Source organism: Myotis davidii, unplaced genomic scaffold (assembly GCF_000327345.1).
Source record: "Myotis davidii unplaced genomic scaffold, ASM32734v1 scaffold272, whole genome shotgun sequence".
Lineage (NCBI taxonomy): Eukaryota > Metazoa > Chordata > Mammalia > Chiroptera > Vespertilionidae > Myotis > Myotis davidii.
In genome coordinates, this window is record NW_006283634.1 from 241,980 (window position 1) to 250,938 (window position 8,959).

An 8,959-nucleotide genomic window follows, 5' to 3' on the forward strand; every position below is an offset into this window, starting at 1 on the left:
TTGCCAATGTCAATATTAAAGAGAGGAAAATTTAATTCTGTTACAGTAGCATTGAGAGGATTTTTAGCAAAGGCTAACATCGCTTTGCTGTTTCTGAATTCCTAAAACCTGTTGAGAAAAGCTTCCCTCATATTTAAAATACTGCACGTGGTATTTTGTGGAAGAGCCACACTCAAGGGGCCAAAGAGCCTCATGAGGCTCGAGAGCCGAGGATTGCCGACTGCCCTAGAACATCAGTGAAAGAGGAAGAGGATACACATTGAAATCATAAATAGATGCTGATCCTGAGGCTCAGGGCTAGCACTGTTCCTAAACAAGTTCCATTAAATGTGTTTAATTTCAAGTCCAATAAATATTAGCATCAGTTAGCAATTCATGACATTGTTTAAAGAGAGAGTGAGTTTACACATGTCAAATCCAAACAGAGTGGCTATTTCCCTTGAGGTTCTTTCCTGCTTCCATCTACTTCTACCTCAACGCACTCGCCCTACACATACTCCTCGTCCACCTCCTCCTTTACTACCCGAGGCAGAGGAATGCAGGAGTCAGACTTCGCCTCTGCCCTTTGCTAACCGTGTGACCTTGGAAAAGTCACTTAACATTTCTGTGCCTCAGTTTCCTCATCTATAAAATGGGACAATAAAAGAACATGTCACTTGAAGGGGTTGTGTGCATATCCAGTTAATGTATTTAATTATTTACTTTGCTGAGAATCACAGGATCCTATAGCTAGGAGGGACTATTAGGGGCTATTTAGTTTGAAGATTATTTAGTTCAAAATTTCATCCAATGTATATCTGACTATAGTAGAACATTTGGAATTAAAAAACAGACATAATAGTAATGACTCTTTAACTAGAAATATACACAAATGGGTTATTTTCCCAGAATTGCTGAGTAGGAAAAATCCTTCAAACATTCAGATTAAGATAATTTCAATTGGTGGTAAATTGTTTATGGTGCTCTTAACAGAAGTTTGCACAAAGACATGGTTTAAAAGTTAGTTTAAGTGATCACTGAAGTGAAAATTTATATTCTTATTGTTTCTCAACTGGAGACAGATAAACAATATTTTTCCCAGAGAACTGTGCATCAGAATGACTCACTTATATGTGAAATGACTGGACCATGGGGCTACAGAAAAAAGACCGGTGCTGACTTTCAGAATGTCCTACATTAAAAAGCTTTTGAATACGGACGGATTTTGGATCCCTTAGGGACACAGGGATGGGTGGGAAGCGCTGGCACTTTACACACTTTTATTGCACTGCCAGCCGAACTCCCAAACACATGGCCTGCGTGTCTGAACGTTGGTCACCTCTGAACAGGAGCTTCCTGATACTCTCACCTGAGAAGGGAAAGGGATGGCCTGCCCGCCTGGTGCTGGGCATGAGGCATCGGCCCCTCTCCACTGGAGAGACCCTGGGTCTGGAGGTGGAGTCTGGTCGGGAAGCCTAAGAGGAGCCCAGGTCCCCCGCTCAGCACAGCACTGGGGACAGACTGTTCCACCCGCTAGTTCTCATTTCCTTGCCGCTACAACGAAGTCATTTGGAAGAACCAGCAGGTAATGAATATCCAGGTTAACGAAGCAGAGCCCCAAGTATCTGCTCCCGCATCTGCCACGGCTGCTGTGTTCTGGCACCAGCATCCGTGCAAGCCCCACCGAGGTCTACACAACCTCTGGCCTTCCTCTTAAGAGGCTGTCTTTGGAAATAGCTATTCTTGCTATGGCTAATGATTTACACGAAATTCCAGACCCTGACTCTCCCCATATTTGTGTTAGTTACCCTCTATGAAGCTAAGAGTTATGAAATATTTATGTCTTAGAATCTTTAGAACAGGTAATGCACTTACACACTCAAACAGTAGCAAGTACATTCCTTCATGAGTCCATCCCCATTCCCCCACCTCCCACTCCGCCTGCCTGCTAACATTTTCACTAGATTTTTCTGTAGCCTTCTGCTGTTTCCATGTACTCAGAAAAACAGCATATTTTCACTTTCTGTTTCACAGAAGTTAGCATTGTTATATACACTGTTCTGTAACTAGCTTGTTTTTCACTCAGCAATTTATCTTGGCGGTCTTTTCATACCAGTTCATGGAAAACTTCCTCTTTATTTATTTTTGCATTACAAAGTGTGTTCTATTATATAGATATACCACAATTTATTTAACTAGTTCCCCGTTAATGGACATTTGAGCCGTCCCAGTGTTATGTAAATAGTTTTGTATGGGAAAGTATGTCTGCATTTTTCTGGGATTACAGAATTTTGGGTGAGTACAAGAGCTGGGAGGTTTGTCTGATTGGACTCTCTCCTTTCACAGCCAGTACTCCAGGCATTCAGCGACTGTCTAAGCAAAAAGAACGAATGGAAAAGAATAAAATTATGAGACTCATTTGTAACTACAGTTGTGTGTAGAAGACCAAAGCATTCCTGTTCCGGTTATAAAACACCTGCTATGAGAGACAGAATGAAAACCGCAAGCGCAGCTCCCAGCAGTGGATGCAATGATGTTTTTCCTTCACTGAGTTTTTAAAATTCATAGCAGTGATGAGGACAGAAAAATGGAGGACAGTTTGGGTAAAGGAAGAACATTGTACTTTTAGGATCTTTTAAATCACTTCAAGATTCCCATAATTAACACCAGACAATTACAATAAGAACATCAATAGAGATAACTCACCTTCAATATCCTGTTTATCCTGAATATTGGATTAAAGCCAAAGAAGAGGCCGAGCACATCCAATGGGATCACTGATGCCACGTCCAGCTGTTGGAGGACACGTGTGCGGTTATGTCCTGTCCCCGTGCTTTTTGGACGTGGGTTATACCCACGTGTGTAGAAGCTGACAGCCACCATCACCGTTCTGTGTGCTTAACACAAAACTGCCTGCAGCTAAACACGTGGTGCCGCTGGAAACAGCAGCCCATGGAGACAGGGTGGCCATGCTGCAGCCACGCAGGTGCTCCGTTCCCCTCGCCCTCGTCGCCCTCCCTGGGGGCCGCGCCCTCAGAGCTCGCCGGAAGCCTGCACCCGCGCAGGTCTTGTGGAGGTGGCGTGGTTACTGACGCGGGACTACACTTTACCAGTTTTAAACACGGGGCTCCGGGACTGAAAAGCAAGTCTGTTCCTGATTTTACTTGAAAGCCGTGCACACTCCCTGCACTGACATGTTTCTGTTCCAGCCAGTTGTGCGGTGCTCACGCTGATGACAGTGGGGCCCAGGCGGCTGCCTCCGTGCTTCCTGCCTGTTACCTGGGATCACAGGGCCCGGGAGCCGAGCGCTGGGCGGTGGGGAGCGGGAGGAGGAATCCGGTGGTTTCCAGCCACCAGCGTGGCGGCGGGAGAGGGCGTTGCAGTGCGGTCACCGGGCACATGCAGCTTGGGTCTGTCCTGTGTTTGTATGCCCTGGCCTCCCACCCTGGCCATGCTGAATGACAGCATCATTCTTGAGGGCCTGCCCGATCGCACGATGACACACTTCTCTACGTAAGAGAATCATTTGCTTTCATTAGTTTTTACATGACACTGAAAAGTGGGTACACTAAAACAGTTATTTATTTAAGACAATTAAGGGCAGGGAAAAGCGTCCTGTGGTGCCACCGTATGGAAGGGGAGGCGCTGAGCTGGGCCAGCATTTCAGGGTGGCTGTGCTCCCCAAGAGCAGAGGCACTTCCGGTTCGCGTGGACCCCACGGGTTATTAGAAACCAGTTACTGACAGTTCTGGTTTGCAAAGGGCATCGTATCATCAAACCCTGGGCTTTACCGGCAGAGGCTGAGCCTCAGGACCAGCTGCGGGTGAAGGAGCAGCTGCTAACATCTCCCCAGTGAGAAAGGCGGCGCTGCCCCAGCTGCTGTGCCTTCTGGTTCAGATCATATGAATCTTTTTAAAAAAATATGCTTTTACTGATTTCAGAGAGGAAGGGAAAGGGGGGGAGAGAAACATTAATGATGAGAGAGAATCATTGATCACTTGCCCCCTGTATGCCCCACACTGTGGATGGAGCCCACAATCCAGCCACGTGCCCTGACCACGAATCAAACCCTGACCTCCTGGTCCATAGGTCAATGCTCACCACTGAACCACACTAGCTGGGCCATAATCATCTTTTTTTTTGTTTTTTAACCTGTAAAAATCCGATCTGTCTGCATGAAGCTCTTTTACTCGCTGACTATCCACCTGCCCACCTGACTCCTCTCAGCAGCCGGGCCCTAGTCCTGGTCAATGTTGACATGTGTGGGGAGTCGTGTGATGACTCACTTCTCGATGATGTGAACTGAGTGGTACTGACCAGCACTGTGGGCTGTGCACAGCACCTGCAAAGCCCAGGTGACCAGGCTGAGATGCTTGTCTGTCCTCAGAAGCTACCAGGCTGCGAGTGCAGCCACCAAGCACACAGGTGCCTCTACTCCGTGCCCAGTGAGCAGGGAGGGCTCAGGGCAGGTGAAAGCAGGAGCAACCAGAACTAAAGAAGCGCAACAATTTATCGTTATCAACCCAATTAAATACGAGTAAATTTCCCCTCATCACAGTCACGACAGTGATGAGTGTGGAGTGAGCTTGGGGCACTTAGAGAGGGGACGGTCCTCTCGGTAGAGTGCAGCCACGTGAAGCAGCTTTTTAACGAGTGTGTCTGAGCGGGCGGCCTTGTTTACAAAGAAAATGAGCTGGAGATAAAAACACACGGAAAAGTGTTTTAATCACCATACATCACCACGTGGGACAATTTGGCACCCAAACCCAGATTTGTACTCCTTTTCAAACAAAATTTGAGGCCACTAAAGTGCTGTCCTTGAAATGGGAGGTTGGAGTTCACTCCTCCAGATTGGGTGACATTGGGTGACCCCCAAATCCCCGCCTGTGTGTCACAGTGAGGGGGAACGGATGGGAGGTAACAAGCATGTGGCTGTACATGATTGCGGGTGAAAAACAAGATTATGCTGCCATTGGAGGAAAGGCAGAGGCCATGCCGTGTCACGTAACTACTCGCTTCCCTTCTATTTCTTATTTTCATACAGAACAAGAAGGAGGAGTAGAAGTGACTGTGTGGGCTCGTACGTACGTCATCACGGCACATGAATGACGCCAGCACTCCATGCCGGCAGAACAGAGCTCAGCCACACTCCTCAGAGAGTCAGTGTGGCCCCAACCTCCTGTTCTGTGGGTAAAGACGCACATGTGGAGCGACACATCTGCACCCCGAGGAAACACGTGCGCACCGCTGGGGAGCCACTGCGGTCGCCCCTGTCGGACAGACCTCACCTGTGCAACCTGTCCCCAAGGCTACAGTTGTGAAAGAAGCAGGTTTTGGGGTAGAAATGTATGGTGGGACTTAAAAGTAAAATGGCAGTGGGTTGCTTGAATAATTTTGAGGTTGTAATTCACCTACCTGAAATTTTGTAGAGCTCCTGTAGTGCCTGGCTAGCTCATGGGGATCCATCTGAAATATATTTATATTTCACATTAATTTTACCCGTTTTAATAAACGATTTTCTCACTTTAAAAATACTGTTTCTTCAGTTTCTAACACAATGTCTAACACATAGTAGATGCTCTCAATAAATGTGTGGCAAGTGATAAAGGAGTAGGATAGCGTTTGTTAACATTCAGACCTAAAGGAACTAATGCTCACATTGAACTTGGATCCTTACATTTAGTTAAGGCAGGAAGGACGTGTCCATGTGCTGGTAATCATCGGGCAAAGCACGATGACTGGTACACATGGAAGCGGCCTCTTCTACCATGGACCGCCGGGCTGGCCTGCACTGCCGCCGAGAGTGTTCAAGTCACTCCCTTCCCCTGCCCTCCCCCTTTGGCTAGAATTACCCATGTACACATCCTACTGTTACAGACGTACACCCGAAAATATAAGACATGCTTGTTTAATGATTTTTACTCTGTAAAACGGCTCACTGAGCCACAGGTCGGCATTCAGAGGCTACGCTGAACCCTGGGCCACGCTTAGGACCAACCCGTCAGCACCTTCGAAGCTTAAGCGGGGGCAGACAGATTCACTGCCAGTGCTAAGGAACTGAGGTACATTACCCTCCCACCCCCCGGGGAATGGGTTTAGCCCATTCGTGCCTTTCCTCTCAGGGTTGTCTATGCTCCTGTCATAGAAAAGTCTAAATGAGACTACAACTTGGTACACTGAATGGAAATGCCATCTATTGATTCTAAATCGCTCTCCTCTGGAGCCCTAAGTGTGGCTTCGTTAATTTTATGAGGATCAGCTTACCGGTTACAACAGGCACTTATTTTTAAAATGTTGCCGTTTAATTCTCTCTCTTCCCAGCCTCAGCAGTCTGCAGCACACTTCCCCAGGGAGGCTTACTTTGGGAAGGGTATGCTACTGCATCTAAACTCTTTTTGAATGTGCCCAGGTATTATTATAGCTACTTATTATTTACCTCTTCTCACAAACAATCCGTAAAAAAGCCATAGCTTCACATTGAACAGATAGATGTGTTTCAAAAATAAGTGCCATCTGCAACAACTCAGTGCAGATGGAATGATGATTCAAGGAAAGAAAGTCCTGGAACCGAGGTTGCCATCCATTGACCTCTCCACCATTTTTCCCGCAGACTCTGCGCTCCCAGGAGAGGGGCTGGGCACTGCCTGCTCTCAAAGACCTCTCATCAGGAAAGAGCGAGAGCGACATGCACAGCCAGGAGACAAGAGGGAGAAGCAAGTGTGCGGATGTCTTCCATCTGATCTGTCAGCAACTTAATGTGCATCTTCTAGACGCCAGACCCCGGCACAGGTGCACACGCCGTCTTCTCTGACCTTCACAGGGGTTTGTGAGTGGAGTCCTTTTATTCCCATTTTATGGATGAAAAGGATGGTGTTCAATGAAAGGGTACATTTATTTTCTTCAAGTAACGCTGTTAGTAAGTTTCAGAGATGCAGCTTGACCGGGTGTTTGCTTCTACTTCATCACAGTTAGCCTAGTTGTTATTTAACAAAGAAGTAAGGGAAGTTTGAGTAACGCCCTTAGTGCACTGAGCAGGGAGTGGTTGCTTTGCTCCCTGGTGGGTCAGTTTATAAGCAGGGACTCAGAGGCAGTGTCTCCCGCAGGCCTGCCCGACGCTGTCACCGGAGGCACTGAGTGTGTCCCTGGTCTATGCAAAGTACTGCGGCATGAGAGTTCCTAGCCACCGCCCCACCGTGACTTCCGCCCCACCACTGCTGTCCATAATGGAAAGGAGGGAGGAGCGTTTGCTGGCCCCTCATTAGCATGCTGCTCTCTCATTAGCATGCTGCTCTCTCATTAGCATGCTGCTGTCTATTTCTCAAGCTGTTTTTTTGCTATTTTTCTGTTTCCTTTCAAGGCCCCAGGGAATTAATATTTCCATCCTCCAGCCCTGAAATGCCTGGCAATTGTGGGTGTTTGATAAACGTTTGCTGCATGCATGAATGAATGAGTGAAGGAATGAATGAATGAGTGGATGAAAGAATGATCTGCCTGTCCACCAAAGGTAGTGAGACCCTCAGGTCGGGTGCTCAACTCATGCGCATCTTTCTTTCCAAAGTGTAATCAAGTCTCAAAGGCGAAAGCGACCTACCCTAAATTAAAGAAACCATTACATGTCTTTTGAACAAACAAGGCAATTCATCTCTGTTCTACATTTGTAGTTGGTGATAATGTATTTTACATAGAGCCTATTGAGTGTGTTTTCATTGGTTATTTTTCCTGGTTTTAACAGTCCATTGTGTGCAAAGGCCTCCTAGAAAATGGAAAATAAATGTCTCTCCTTACTGATTCTGTCATTTTCATTTGTCAAACATTGATTTTCTCCCCCTTGTGCATCTAATGGAGGTTGAAATGAGCTCGTGTGTGCTGTTTACTTCCCATTTGTCCACCAGCATCATCGTTCATCACGCGGTCCCGAGCCTGGGCAGGCGCGGGCGAGCGCTGAGGCCTGACTTCCGCAGGAGTGGTGCTGTGAATACATTTTTGCTACAGCGTCAGCTCTGGCCTTTAGAATTCCTTTCTAGGAGAGATTTCAAGTATAGAGGCACTCTACAGCAAATAACATTTTAAAAATCACCAAAATCAGTCCTTCCAGCTTTCTGGTAATTTAAGATCGCCTGGAGACTCAAAAGAGAATATTGAGGAGACTAAGAAACCTACTCTTCTCCCCAAAATACAAAAGAACTCAGTGCCACTCCCTGGTCCTTCTGCTCTCCCTACTGTGAGGATGGGGAGTCTGCTCAGGTCGGCAGCCTCATGGACTCTCTAAGGTTAGCCTAATCAGAAGGTGGAGGCGAGTAAGATCATGGCAGCACAGTGGCATTGATTGGAAAGGAAGCTGGGGAGGGCGAAGGGCAGAGGCTGTGGATTGGGTCTGTGCTCATGGGAATGTGTTCCATCTGCCTTAGCTGCCCGGGCGTGCAGTCCCTCAGTAGGAACGAGTCCCGGAGACCATTGGCCTAAGAGCAGGCAGCTGGTTGCTGAGTAGGCTCTGCAGTTCTGGTGAGAAATCTGCAAAGTGGAGCGTGAACAGAAGACAGGCCCGGAGGTGTCGTATTAATTAGAAGCAGCAGCACCCAGGCGTGCGTTCCTGCTGGTGCTTTGCATGGCCCACAGGGTGGCTTCCTCCTTGGGGTCTGGCTCTCGCGCAGACCTTGATGCTGTGGTTCTCTCCCCACAGCACCAGCAATGGCGCATCTCACATCGGAGGCCTCGCCCTGTGCTATGGGTCAGGCAGCCCCCTCCATCAGGGGTTTTGGGCACTGGAAGGATGGTGGTGTGGCTGAGAAACCAGGATTTTCAATGTCATTTCTTCTTAATTAGAATTTACATTTGAATGGACACATGGCTCGTGGCCAGTGCACTGGACAACGTGGGAGTCCTCTCTGACCGGAGGGCCAGGGTCCCCCCTTCCCTTTCCAGTCAGGTTGTCCGCAGCGGCCAGGCCACTGGCACCCGGACCTGGCGTGTGGCTGCCGGC

General features: G+C 47.8%; 1 protein-coding gene across 1 annotated transcript in view; it reads right to left on the reverse strand.

Moving 5' to 3' along the window:
• Positions 1-8,959, reverse strand: part of CNGB3 (cyclic nucleotide gated channel beta 3) — a 108,604-nt gene that overhangs the window by 41,567 nt on the left and 58,078 nt on the right. The window contains exons 6-7 of the mRNA XM_015565628.1: positions 5,395-5,445; positions 2,686-2,772 (exon numbers count right to left, since the gene is read on the reverse strand). Of these exons, the coding sequence (XP_015421114.1) occupies positions 2,686-2,772; positions 5,395-5,445 (138 nt within the window). The remainder of the gene's footprint in view (positions 1-2,685; positions 2,773-5,394; positions 5,446-8,959) is intronic.